Below are 15,350 nucleotides of genomic sequence, written 5' to 3' on the forward strand. Positions count from 1 at the left end.
GTTTGAAAAGCTGAACACGTGGCATGAGCTGGCTCTCTGTAGTGTGCACGTGCGCTGTACTCACGGTCATGGAGCACATGGCACCTCGCTCTCTGGCGGTCCCTGGGCACACAACACCTCACTCTCTGGCAGTACCGCTTTTATTGGCGGGAGCCAGCAGGAGCAGTCCTGTGTGATGCCAGTGCTCAACGGATGGAGCACACTGCTCAGCCTCCTATGCTTGTCCATGCAAAAAATCTCTGCTGTCGTGCCCACTTTTTCTTAAGCTGGCCCCCTGCCTCTAGGTCACTGGGTCTCTCTGCTGCAGTTCGTCACAACGCCATCACTTCAGGTGCGTAGTGCACTGCCCCCTTGCTGCTCACACGCTGACAGCTGTGGACTCACTCCCTCTTCCTGGGTAATGGGGTCTGTCCTTTCCCTTATGCCTTCCCTCGGGAAACAGGGGATGCAGCCTTGGCATTTCCAGACCTGGAGCAGCACAGGTACCCGCAGCTCGGTCATTCCGATTACGTAAAAATCTGGCCAATCAGTTATTTAATGCAAGTATTATAGAAACCATGTTCTAATTTTTAAGAGAAAATTGTACATTACACCTATAACAGTTTTACTTTGAAGGACTTTGTGACTCATATCAATCCACAAGATGACACTAGGCTCATTCTTCAAAATTTTGGTGCTAGATCGTTTCTCCACAGATAGGTTGTGTGTGTTCCGACTTCTGTAACATCATTTGGGTGTAAATTATTCATACCTATTTGCTTCACAATATATTGATCTTCTTCAAGGCTTCAGAATATAACATTGTAAAAGTGAAAGCAAGTAGGTGAAGTGTGTGTTAACTGAAATGTGAAAGTTATGGTCATCTTTACTATTTCTCCATTGTGTCTGCGGCTAACCACCTCATTGATCTTATTTTGTTTCTTTTGAAAGAAAACAACAGCTCCATCAATACCACGTAGTTTTTCTATAAATTAATGATGCTGGTAAAATAGAGGTGAGATTTGGGATCTACATAACATCTGTTGACTGTATTTAACATGACACATAGTTTGTGCACAGATGAACAGAGTTGCGAGCCCCACAAATTTTTGATTCAATAACATGTTCAATGGATTGTGTCGTGGAAACACCCATATAGTATAAGTCACATATACGACCACCACACTCTCCAATTGACACCTGTTGCAATACAGCCAAAATGTTAACATCTATAGCTTCTGTTCTATAAAATGCATAGTTACATAGTTACATAGTTATTAAGGTTGAAGGAAGACTGTAAGTCCATCTAGTTCAACCCATAGCCTAACCTAACATGCCCTAACATGTTGATCCAGAGGAAGGCAAAAAAAACCCATGTGGCAAAGAGTAACTCCACCATGGGGAAAAAAATTCCTTCCCAACTCCACATACGGCAATCAGACTAGTTCCCTGGATCAACGCCTTATCAAGGAATCTAGTGTATATACCCTGTAACATTATACTTTTCCAGAAAGGTATCCAGTCCCCTCTTAAATTTAAGTAATGAATCATTACAACATCATACGGCAGAGAGTTCCATAGTCTCACTGCTCTTACAGTAAAGAATCCGCGTCTGTTATTATGCTTAAACCTTCTTTCCCCCAGACGTAGAGGATGCCCCCTTGTCCCTGTCTCAGGTCTATGATTAAAAAGATCATCAGAAAGGTCTTTGTACTGTCCCCTCATATATTTATACATTAAAATAAGATCACCCCTTAGTCTTCGTTTTTCCAAACTAAATAGCCCCAAGTGTAATAACCTATCTTGGTATTGCAGACCCCCCAGTCCTCTAATAACCTTGGTCGCTCTTCTCTGCACCCGCTCCAGTTCAGCTATGTCTTTCTTATACACCGGAGACCAGAACTGTGCACATTATTCTAAGTGTGGTCGAACTAGTGACTTATATAGAGGTAAAATTATGTTCTCCTCATGAGCATCTATGCCTCTTTTAATACATCCCATTATTTTATTTGCCTTTGTAGCAGCTGCCTGACACTGACCACTGAATATGAGTTTGTCATCCACCCATACACCCAGGTCTTTTTCATTGACGGTTTTGCCCAGAGTTTTAGAATTAAGCACATAGTTATACATCTTATTACTTCTACCCAAGTGCATGACCTTACATTTATCCCCATTAAAGCTCATTTGCCATTTATCAGCCCAAGCTTCTAGTTTACATAAATCATCCTGTAATATAAAATTGTCCTCCCCTGTATTGATTACCCTGCAAAGTTTAGTGTCATCTGCAAATATTGAAATTCTACTCTGAATGCCCCCTACAAGGTCATTAATAAATATGTTAAAAAGAAGAGGGCCCAATACTGACCCCTGTGGTACCCCACTGCTAACCGTGACCCAGTCCGAGTGTGCTCCATTAATAACCACCCTTTGTTTCCTATCCCTGAGCCAGCTCTCAACCCACTTACACATATTTTCCCCTATCCCCATTACTCTCATTTTATGTAACAACCTTTTGTGTGGCACCGTATCAAAAGCTTTGGAAAAGTCCATTGTCATGATTCTCAATGGCGAGAGAACATAGCCCAGCATATATGAGAACTAGCTCTTGGAAGATGGAAACTATACTGACCATGAACTAAACCTGCCGCACAACTAGAAGTGGCCGGGTAGCATGCCTACGTTTTTTATCCCTAGATGCCCAGCGCCAGCCGGAGAACTACCTAATCCTAGCAGAGGAAAAGACAGTCCTGGCTCACCTCTAGAGAAATTTTCCCAAAAGGCAGACAGAGGCCCCCACATATATTGGCGGTGATTTTAGATGAAATGACAAACGTAGTATGAAAATAGTTTTAGCAAAATCGAGGTCCGCTTACTAGATAGCATGAAGACAGAAAGGGCACTTTCATGGTCAGCAGAAAACTCTATCAAAACACCATCCAGAAATTACTTTAAGACTCTAGCATTAACTCATAACACCAGAGTGGCAATTTCCGCTCACAAGAGCTTTCCAGACACACTAACGAAACAGCAGCTGTGAACAGGAACAAAATGCAAAAACACACAAGGACAAAAGTCCAACTTAGCTAGGAGTTGTCTAGTAGCAGGAACATGCACAGAAGGCTTCTGATTACATTGTTGACCGGCATGAAACTGACAGAGGAGCAAGGTTATATAGCGACTCCCACATCCTGATAGGAGCAGGTGAACAGAGGGGATGATGAACACAAGTACAATTCCACAAGTGGCCACCGGGGGAGCCCAGAATCCAATTTCACAACAGTACCCCCCCCTCAAGGAGGGGGCACCGAACCCTCACCAGAACCACCAGGGCGATCAGGATGAGCCCTATGAAAGGCACGAACAAGATCGGAGGCATGAACATCAGAGGCAGTGACCCAAGAATTATCCTCCTGACCGTATCCCTTCCATTTGACCAGATACTGGAGTTTCCGTCTGGAAACACGAGAGTCTAAGATCTTTTCCACAACGTACTCCAACTCACCCTCAACCAACACCGGAGCAGGAGGCTCAACGGAAGGCACAGCCGGTACCTCATACCTGCGCAACAATGACCGATGAAAAACATTATGAATCGAAAAGGATGCAGGGAGGTCCAAACGGAAGGACACAGGGTTAAGAATCTCCAATATCTTGTACGGGCCGATGAACCGAGGCTTAAACTTAGGAGAAGAAACCCTCATAGGGACAAAACGAGAAGACAACCACACCAAGTCCCCAACACAAAGCCGAGGACCAACACGACGACGGCGGTTGGCAAAAAGCTGAGTCTTCTCCTGGGACAACTTCAAATTGTCCACCACCTGCCCCCAAATCTGATGCAACCTCTCCACCACAGCATCCACTCCAGGACAATCCGAAGATTCCACTTGACCGGAGGAAAATCGAGGATGAAACCCCGAATTACAGAAAAACGGGGACACCAAGGTGGCAGAGCTGGCCCGATTATTGAGGGCGAACTCCGCCAAAGGCAAAAAAGCAACCCAATCATCCTGATCCGCAGACACAAAACACCTCAAATATGTCTCCAAGGTCTGATTAGTCCGCTCGGTCTGGCCATTAGTCTGAGGATGGAAAGCAGACGAAAAAGACAAATCTATGCCCATCCTAGCACAGAATGCCCGCCAAAATCTAGACACGAATTGGGTCCCTCTGTCAGAAACGATATTCTCCGGAATACTATGCAAACGAACAACATTTTGAAAAAACAGAGGAACCAACTCGGAAGAAGAAGGCAACTTAGGCAAGGGAACCAGATGGACCATCTTAGAGAAACGGTCACACACCACCCAGATGACAGACATCTTCTGAGAAACAGGCAGATCCGAAATAAAATCCATCGAGATGTGCGTCCAAGGCCTCTTCGGGATAGGCAAGGGTAACAACAATCCACTAGCCCGAGAACAACAAGGCTTGGCCCGAGCACAAACGTCACAAGACTGCACAAAGCCTCGCACATCTCGTGACAGGGAAGGCCACCAGAAGGACCTTGCCACCAAATCCCTGGTACCAAAGATTCCAGGATGACCTGCCAACGCAGAAGAATGAACCTCAGAGATGACTCTACTGGTCCAATCATCAGGAACAAACAGTCTACCAGGTGGGCAACGATCAGGTCTATCCGCCTGAAACTCCTGCAAGGCCCGCCGCAGGTCTGGAGAAACGGCAGACAATATCACTCCATCTTTAAGGATACCTGTGGGCTCAGAATTACCAGGGGAGTCAGGCTCAAAACTCCTAGAAAGAGCATCCGCCTTAACATTCTTAGAACCCGGTAGGTAAGACACCACAAAATTAAACCGAGAGAAAAACAACGACCAGCGCGCCTGTCTAGGATTCAGGCGCCTGGCAGACTCAAGGTAAATTAAATTTTTGTGGTCAGTCAATACCACCACCTGATGTCTGGCCCCCTCAAGCCAGTGACGCCACTCCTCAAAAGCCCACTTCATGGCCAAAAGCTCCCGATTCCCAATATCATAATTCCGCTCGGCGGGCGAAAATTTACGGGAAAAAAAGGCACAAGGTCTCATCACGGAGCAGTCGGAACTTCTCTGCGACAACACCGCCCCAGCTCCGATTTCAGAAGCGTCGACCTCAACCTGAAAAGGAAGAGCAACATCAGGCTGACGCAACACTGGGGCGGAAGAAAAGCGGCGCTTGAGCTCCCGAAAGGCCTCCACAGCATCAGGGGACCAATCAGCAACATCAGCACCCTTCTTAGTCAAATCAGTCAATGGTTTTACAACATCAGAAAAACCAGCAATAAATCGACGATAAAAGTTAGCAAAGCCCAAAAATTTTTGAAGACTCTTAAGAGAAGAGGGTTGCGTCCAATCACCAATAGCCTGAACCTTGACAGGATCCATCTCGATGGAAGAGGGGGAAAAAATGTATCCCAAGAAGGAAATCTTTTGAACCCCAAAAACACACTTAGAACCCTTCACACACAAGGAATTAGACCGCAAAACCTGAAAAACCCTCCTGACCTGCTGGACGTGAGAGTCCCAGTCATCCGAAAAAATCAGAATATCATCCAGATACACAATCATAAATTTATCCAAATAATCGCGGAAAATGTCATGCATAAAGGACTGGAAGACAGAAGGGGCATTTGAAAGACCAAAAGGCATCACCAAATACTCAAAATGGCCCTCGGGCGTATTAAATGCGGTTTTCCACTCATCCCCCTGCTTGATTCGCACCAAATTATACGCCCCACGGAGATCAATCTTAGAGAACCACTTGGCCCCCTTTATACGAGCAAACAAATCAGTAAGCAGTGGTAACGGATATTGATATTTAACCGTGATTTTATTCAAAAGTCGATAATCAATACACGGCCTCAAAGAGCCGTCTTTCTTAGACACAAAGAAAAAACCGGCTCCTAAGGGAGATGACGAAGGACGAATATGTCCCTTTTCCAAGGACTCCTTTATATATTCTCGCATAGCCGCGTGTTCAGGCACAGACAGATTAAATAAACGACCCTTAGGGTATTTACTACCCGGGATCAAGTCTATGGCACAATCGCACTCCCGGTGCGGAGGTAGTGAACCAACCTTGGGTTCTTCAAAAACGTCATGAAAGTCAGACAAGAATTCAGGAATCTCAGAGGGCATAGATGATGAAATGGAAACCAAAGGTACGTCCCCATGAGTTCCTTTACATCCCCAGCTTAACACAGACATAGCTCTCCAGTCGAGGACTGGGTTATGAGATTGCAGCCATGGCAATCCCAGCACCAAAACATCATGTAGATTATACAGCACCAGAAAGCGAATAACCTCCTGGTGATCCGGATTAACACGCATAGTCACTTGTGTCCAGTATTGTGGTTTATTACTAGCCAATGGGGTGGAGTCAATCCCTTTCAGAGGTATCGGAGCCTCCAATGGCTCCAAATCATACCCACAGCGTTTGGCAAAGGACCAATCCATAAGACTCAAAGCAGCGCCAGAGTCGACATAGGCGTCCGCGGTAATAGATTGCAAAGAACAAATCAGGGTCACAGATAGAATAAACTTAGACTGTAAAGTGCTAATTGAAACAGACTTGTCAGGCTTCTTAGTACGCTTAAAGGATGCTGATATAACATGAGTTGAATCACCACAATAGAAGCACAACCCATTTTTTCGTCTAAAATTCTGCCGCTCGCTTCTGGACAGAATTCTATCACATTGCATATTTTCTGGCGTTTTCTCAGTAGACACCGCCAAATGGTGCACAGGTTTGCGCTCCCGCAGACGCCTATCGATCTGAATAGCCATCGTCATGGACTCATTCAGACTCGCAGGCACAGGGAACCCCACCATAACATCCTTAATGGCATCAGAGAGACCTTCTCTGAAAATCGCCGCCAGGGCGCACTCATTCCACTGAGTAAGCACAGACCATTTGCGGAATTTTTGGCAGTATATTTCAGCTTCATCTTGCCCCTGAGACAAGGACATCAAGGCCTTTTCCGCCTGAAGCTCTAAATGAGGTTCCTCATAAAGCAACCCCAAGGCCAGAAAAAACGCATCCACATTGAGCAACGCAGGATCCCCTGGTGCCAATGCAAAAGCCCAGTCCTGAGGGTCGCCCCGGAGCAAGGAAATTACAATCCTGACCTGCTGTGCAGGGTCTCCGGCAGAGCGAGACTTCAGGGACAAAAACAATTTGCAATTATTTTTAAAATTTTGAAAGTGAGATCTATTTCCCGAGAAGAATTCAGGCAAAGGAATTCTAGGCTCAGATATAGGTGCACGAACAACAAAATCTTGCAAATTTTGTACCTTTGTGGCGAGATTATTCAAACCTGTAGCTACACTCTGAAGATCCATTTGAAACAGGTGAACACAGAGCCATTCAAGGATTAGAAGGAGAGAAAGAGAGGAAGGCTGAAGTATAGGCAGACTAGCAAGTGATTCAATTAAGAGCACACTCAGAACTAGAGGGAAAAAAAAAAAAAAAAAATTGTAGCAGACTTCTTTTTTCTCTCCTTTCTCAGCCAGTAATTTAACCCTTTTTTGGGCCGGTCAAACTGTCATGATTCTCAATGGCGAGAGAACATAGCCCAGCATATATGAGAACTAGCTCTTGGAAGATGGAAACTATACTGACCATGAACTAAACCTGCCGCACAACTAGAAGTGGCCGGGTAGCATGCCTACGTTTTTTATCCCTAGATGCCCAGCGCCAGCCGGAGAACTACCTAATCCTAGCAGAGGAAAAGACAGTCCTGGCTCACCTCTAGAGAAATTTTCCCAAAAGGCAGACAGAGGCCCCCACATATATTGGCGGTGATTTTAGATGAAATGACAAACGTAGTATGAAAATAGTTTTAGCAAAATCGAGGTCCGCTTACTAGATAGCATGAAGACAGAAAGGGCACTTTCATGGTCAGCAGAAAACTCTATCAAAACACCATCCAGAAATTACTTTAAGACTCTAGCATTAACTCATAACACCAGAGTGGCAATTTCCGCTCACAAGAGCTTTCCAGACACAGTAACGAAACAGCAGCTGTGAACAGGAACAAAATGCAAAAACACACAAGGACAAAAGTCCAACTTAGCTAGGAGTTGTCTAGTAGCAGGAACATGCACAGAAGGCTTCTGATTACATTGTTGACCGGCATGAAACTGACAGAGGAGCAAGGTTATATAGCGACTCCCACATCCTGATAGGAGCAGGTGAACAGAGGGGATGATGAACACAAGTACAATTCCACAAGTGGCCACCGGGGGAGCCCAGAATCCAATTTCACAACAGTCCATATATACTACGTCCACTGGGTTCCCTTGGTCCAGTCCGGAACTTACCTCTTCATAGAAGCTGATCAAATTAGTCTGACATGAACGGTCCCTAGTAAACCCGTGCTGATACTGGGTCATGAGGTTATTCCTCTTCAGATACTCCAGCATAGCATCCCTTAGAATGCCCTGCCTCCAGGATTTTACCCACAGTAGAGGTTAAGCTTACTGGCCTATAATTACCGAGTTCAGTTTTTGCCCCTTTTTTGAATATTGGCACCACATTTGCTATACGCCAGTCCTGTGGTACAGACCCTGTTATTATGGAGTCTTTAAAGATTAAAAATAATGGTCTATCAATGACTGTACTTAGTTCCTGCAGTACTCGGGGATGTATCCCATCCGGGCCCGGAGATTTGTCAATTTTAGTGATTTTTAAACGCCGCTGTACTTCCTGCTGGGTTAAGCAGGTAACATTAAATGGGGAATTTTTATCACTAGTCATTTTGTCTGCCATGGGATTTTCTTTTGTAAATACTGATGAAAAAAAGTCATTTAGCATATTGGCTTTTTCCTCATCCTCATCCACCATTTCACCCAGACTATTTTTAAGGGGGCCAACACTGTCATTTTTTAGTTTCTTACTATTTACGTAGTTAAAGAATATTTTGGGATTATTTTTACTCTCTCTGGCAATGAGTCTCTCTGTCTCAATCTTTGCTGCCTTGATTTGCTTTTTACAGAATTTATTTAATTTTTTGTATTTATTTAATGCCTCCTCACTACCTACTTCCTTTAATTCTCTAAATGCTTTCTTTTTGTCCCTTATTGTGCCCCTTACAGCTCTATTTAGCCATATTGGTTTCCTCCTATTTCTAGTATGTTTATTCCCATACGGTATATACTGTGCACAGGTCCTATCCAGGATGTTAATAAATGTCTCCCATTTTCTTTGTGTATTTTTGTGTCTCAGGATATCGTCCCAGTTAATTGCACCAAGATCCTCTCTCATCCGTTGGAAATTTGCTCTCCTGAAGTTTAGTGTCCTTGTCACCCCCCTACTACCCATCTTATTAAAGGTTACATGAAAACTTATTATTTTGTGGTCACTATTCCCTAAGTGACCCCCAACCCTTATATTTGATATGCGGTCTGGCCTGTTGGTTAATATTAGGTCTAGCAGTGCCCCCTTCCTTGTTGGTTCCTGAACCAGTTGTGAAAGGTAATTGTCTCTCATAGTTGTCAAAAACCGATTACCTTTGCTGGAACTGCAGGTTTCTGTTCCCCAATCTATTTCAGGGTAGTTGAAGTCCCCCATAATAATGACTTCTCCTTGAGTCGCAGCTTCATCTATTTGCTTTACGAGGATATTCTCCATTGCTTCCATTATTTTTGGAGATTTATAACAAACCCCTATCAGTAATTTATTATTTTTCCCCCCTCCCCTTATCTCCACCCACAGGGACTCTACATTTTCATTAAATTCACCTATATTATCACGCAGGATGGGTTTTAAGGAAGATTTTACATACAGACACACCCCACCCCCTCGCTTATCTGTACGGTCATTTCTGAACAGGCTATAGCCCTGCAAGTTAACAGCCCAGTCATGGCTCTCATCCAGCCATGTTTCAGATATCCCCACCATGTCATAATTATGCTCCAACAACATTAGTTCTAATTCATCCATTTTGTTGGCGAGGCTTCTGGCATTAGTATACATGCACTTGATGTTACTCTCTGTACCTCTATTCTTTCTTAAATTACTAACTGTTCTAACCCCACCCCCCATGCCACCGCCACCCCCAACTTCCTTATTTGTGCCCAGGTCTCTATCTGCACTATCTTCCCCTCCTATAAAATGAATACCCTCCCCCCCAATCCCTAGTTTAAACACTCCTCCAACATTCTAGCCATTTTTTCCCCCAGCACAGCTGCACCTTCCCCATTGAAGTGCAGCCCGTCCCTAGCGTAGAGCCTGTAGCCAACTGAGAAGTCGGCCCAGTTCTGCAGGAACCCAAACCCCTCCTTCCTACACCAATTCTTGAGCCACTTATTAACCTCCCTAATCTCCCGTTGCCTCTCTGGCGTGGCACGTGGTACAGGCAGTATTTCGGAAAATACCACGTTGGAGGTCCTTGCTTTCAGCTTGCAGCCTAATTCCCTGAAATCATCTTTAAGGACCTTCCACCTACCTCTAACTTTGTCATTTGTGCCAATGTGCACCATGACCGCTGGGTCCTCACCAGCCCCTCCCAGTAGTCTGTCCACCCGATCAGCGATGTGTCGGACTCGAGCGCCAGGTAGGCAGCACACCGTCCGACGATCCCTGTCTTTGTGACCGATTGCCCTATCTGTTCCCCTAATAATTGAGTCCCCCACTACCAGCACCTGTCTGGCCTGCCCTGCTCTCCTATTTCCCTCCTTACTGGAGCAGTCACTCCTCCGGCTTTCAGAGGACATGCCTGGCTGCAGCAGTGCTACCCCTGTACTGGCACCCCCCTCATCTGCCAACTTAGCAAACTTATTGGGGTGTGCCAGATCAGGACTAGCCTCCCTGGCACTCTTCCCTCTACCCCGCCTTCTATCTGTCCCCCAGCTAACTGCCACACTGTCCTGCAGCTCCATCCTACCATCCCCCTCCTCATCTATCCCATTGAGCGTCTGCTCTGTGAGCAGAAGACTCCTCTCCATATTGTCTATGGATCTCAGTGTTGCCAGCTGCACATTTAGATCCAGTATCTGGGTTTCCAAATGCACAATGTGCTCACATCTCGCACAGCAGTATGCACCCTCGACCGGCTGGTCAAGGACTGCATACATGTGGCAAGATGTACACTGGATGGCATTAACAATTGTGGAGCACATTTCCTAATGGGGATTGCACCACACAGAAACGTTAATTAAAAATAAATACAAAGTATTAATTAAACAAAAAAAAAAAAACAGAAGCAATTCCTCCCTTGGAAACTCCCTGATTCCAAAGTCACTGAATCACAAGTCACACACTTACCGCCGTTCACACTTACGCTCAGGTCACACTCAGCTCGCTCACACTCGCTGTGCTGAAGATTTATAGATTTTTTTTTTCTCTATCTCCCCTCAACAGCAATCCACCTTGCTGTTCAGATCCACTTCCATATAGTATAAGTCACATATACGACCACCACACTCTCCAATTGACACCTGTTGCAATACAGCCAAAATGTTAACATCTATAGCTTCTGTTCTATAAAATGCAGGGGCTACATTTTTACATTCTCGATTCCTAATCAAACAAGTTCAGAATTAGTAAGGATGGATTGTCAGAATCTGGCCTCAGTACTTGCGAGTCCTGGCCCCGTGCTCTTTCACGTGCTCTTGCTCTGGCTCTTCCATTCATGACTTAATATAGAAGATTTCACTTTCGTATTACAGAGACAGAGTGCAACACCACCCAAGCATTCACCCTGTGCTCCTCAGACTTTCTATTTGCGAAGTAGCTGGATCTATGCAGAAGATGATGATGGTGGTAGTAGATAGTGCATTTAAGACACAGTCCTGAAGCAGCCATAACAATTTGAAACAGAAGTATTTTTAACGAGATACCACAATGTTAAATATGTGGCATGTGCTTTTATTTAGTCCTCAAAAATTGTGTCTAGAAATAGGGTCACAGACAACAAAGACAGTGGAATGTCGGCCTGAATTGCCACAATTTGTAGGCCACAAATAGCTCAGCCATCTGACAGAGATAACAGACTGTTCAATACATGGCCTATGTATTTTAATTATAGACCCCAAAATTGTGTTTTGAGCTAGGGTAACACACAGCAAAAAAAGGTATATGGAAGCCTCAAAAGCACACTTTGTAGCCCACAGATAGACGAGTCGTTTCACAGAGATACCAGACAGTTCAATATATGTTTTTTTTAACCAAAAATACTGTACACTAGACCTAGGGTTGCAGACATAAAAAATGGAATGTAAGTCTGAAAATCAACTATTTGTACAGCACAGATAGACCAGGAGTCAGACGGAGATACCACGCTCTTAAATATGTGGGCTGAATTTCTTAGAATTTTAAAACAACAAAATATTGTATACACCAAGGGTAGCAGACCAAAAACTGGAATCTATGCCTGAAAATCCAAGATTTGCAGACCACAGATAGACCAGATGGGTGACTGAGATAACAGACTGCTTCAATATGTGCCATGTATTTTTCACAATTGTAAAAACAGAAAAATACTGTATACACCAATGGTAGCAGACCAAAAACTGGAATGTATGCCTGAAAATCCAAGATTTGCAGACCACAGATAGACCAGATGTGTGACTGAGATAACAGACTGTTTCAATATGTGGGCTGTATTTTTTAGAAATTTAAAAACAATAAAATACTGTATAAACCAAGGATTTCAGACCAAAATCTGGAATGTATGCCTAAAAAGCCAATATTTCCAGACCACAGATAGACCAGACATCTGACTGAGATAACAGACTTTCAATATGTGGTCTGTATTTTGTAAAAAAATGTAAAACAAAAAATTATGTATACAGCATGGGTAGCAGACTAAAAAATGCAAATGCAATGCAAAGAAAGAATTTTGACACCACAGATACACCTTGCATCTGATGGCGATAACAGACTGATCCAAAGGTGGCCTTAATTTTTTGGGAACAACAAAATTGTGTCAATAAGTAGGCTATGACAATAACATAAAAAATTTGGAGTATTAAAATTGCACAATATTTATCTCACTGATATGCGATGCATGGGTGTACAAATCACAGTGCTAAATATAAGAACTGTAGCTAAATATTTTTTTGCCAGCAAAAGATTTTTTACACAGAAAAATGTTCACCAAAAATATTGTAAGACACTCCGAAACAAAATATAGTACACCGAAAAAAATCCCAGAATTTTATGCGCACTCACATCTGAAGCCTAGGATTGTTAGATTTTAATGGTCTTGAATTAAAATTATCAGGCTGTAGATTGCAGTGTGATCAAGCAAATAAATGTAGACAAAAATGGGGCTCTGGATTTCTTTGTACTAAAATTTGCAGCTATAAGGTGGCAAAGAAAAATAAAAAATCATGGCCACGGATACCTGCAGCTAAGTATATATAAAATACGCAGCAGCAGACAGTAATGGAGCCATTTGATGTATGCAGGGAGATCTATAGACTCACATACAGTGGTTGCATGCCTTGCAGTGATGTGGATATGTTAACATCGACTCCTCTGGCTACCTAGCACAATGATCTATATACCAATGAAATTGCCCTAAAGAGAACTGTTGGTTTATCAGGATTTGTGGATTGAACACTAGTAGACCCCCACTAACTAATAAAAGAACAAATCTGACCCTATCTCAGTGGTAGCTCTCCCTATACTGAGTCCGGAGCAGAATGCGCCAAGCAGGGCGGCGTCAGGTCTCTTATAGACCTGATGCCGCTGTGCGGCCAGACAATCACTACAATAACATAACAAAGATGGCTGCGGTATTACAGTGGATGGCAGACAATTACTCAATGTTCATTGGCGCTGTAAAGAACGCCAAAATTGCAGGGAGGAGACACAATCTCCTGCCTAATCATTCCTGAAATGCTTGTTGCTCCCCGAGTACACCGAGCACAGTGATACTCGGGCAAGTACAGAGTAGTGGCGAGCATGCTCGCTCATCAGTGATTACTAGCGGTGGATGATGAGACGTGGAGGAAGATCTCATTAAAAACTAGGCCCTATGTAAAGGAGTGTCTCTCCTAGACTTGTAATGCTCATGCATGAAGTGCATGGGCAGACAAACATTTCCCAATGGGGGTGCATTTAAAAAAATATATTTATGGGGATCATAGACTCCTTTGCCCAAAAATTGAATGGCTGTAGCGGCACAGAACACATTTACCATAATATTCTAGTGGGGGAGAATGATAACATTTCCCCATGGGGGGTACATTTAAAAAAAATAATTTTAAGGGCAGCATAGACACCCTTGCTCAAAAAACTAGTGACTTTTGCATCATGGAATACGTTCACCCTGGTGTTCTTATGTTTGTGAATGATGAGGATAAGGAAGAGGATAACACCAAACAGACCAAATCAGGAAGCATATACCCATGTGTCGTTGTGAAGGGGTGCATGAGAATACACCTCAGAAAAAAAGACAATGTATTTGAGGTTATGTTTCACTGATTTCACTTGGTGGTGTACAGAAGTCTTGCCTAATCCAGCCCTTGTTCATTTTTATAAGAATCAGCCTGTCACATTTTCTGTTGAAAGGCGGATGCACTTATCTGTTATAATTCCACCAGCGGCACTAAAAACCGCTCTGACAGAATGCTAGCAGCAGGGCAGGCCATGACCTCCAAGGCGTAGAGAGCCAGTTCATACCACGTGTCCAACTTGGATAGCCAATAATTAAAAGGAACAGAGCAATCCCAGAGGATGTATGTACAATCTGCAATGTACTCCCACAACATCTTCCCAAACATTGCACTTCTTGTGACAGCACCCCTTGCCTCTGTGCTGGCACGATGGGAGGGTCTGAGAAAACTGTCCCAGAAATTTGCCATTGTTCCCCTGCCTGAGCTGAATTGTACTTCTCTCTCTTTCGCATGGACTCCTTGGTTGTACAACAAACTCAAACATCTGCTGCCAGCGTTTTTTAAGTAATTCCCCTCAGGTACTGCAACATTTTAGTACACCTATCTACCTCTGGAAGAAGAGATCGAAAGTTCTCCTTGTAGCATGGGTCTAGAAGTGTCACCAAACAGTAATGAGTGTCACTGAAAATTTTAATAATGTGAGGGTCACAGAAAAAGCAGGGCAACATTAAGTCAACCATGTGTGCCAGATTGCTTACAGGCAAGACTTCTGTGTTGTCACCAACAGGACGACTGATCACACTGTCCTCCTCCTCCTCCTCCCTGTCCTCAGGCCATCCCCGCTGAACAGCTGTGCTTGTAGTACCATCTATAGCGCATGAAAGTAGCTCCCGTTCTTCCTCTTCCTCCTCCTCATTGTCCATAAATTCACATTGGGACAACATGAGGCTGGGCTGAGTGTTATCACCCTGAATGGTTCCTTGCTCCATGTCCTCTTGCTCTGCCTGCAATGCATCCTCTTTA

The 15,350-nt window shown here is 44.0% G+C and overlaps 1 protein-coding gene across 1 annotated transcript in view; it reads left to right on the top strand.

The window, feature by feature from the left end:
* Positions 1 to 13,715: 13,715 nt before the first annotated feature.
* The window catches only part of LOC143801002 (vomeronasal type-2 receptor 26-like), a 58,424-nt gene continuing 56,789 nt past the window's right edge, over positions 13,716 to 15,350 (top strand). Inside the window, exon 1 of the mRNA XM_077281223.1 lies at positions 13,716 to 13,724. Within this exon, the coding sequence (XP_077137338.1) occupies positions 13,716 to 13,724 (9 nt within the window). The remainder of the gene's footprint in view (positions 13,725 to 15,350) is intronic.

The sequence above is a fragment of the Ranitomeya variabilis genome, chromosome 1 (assembly GCF_051348905.1).
Source record: "Ranitomeya variabilis isolate aRanVar5 chromosome 1, aRanVar5.hap1, whole genome shotgun sequence".
Lineage (NCBI taxonomy): Eukaryota > Metazoa > Chordata > Amphibia > Anura > Dendrobatidae > Ranitomeya > Ranitomeya variabilis.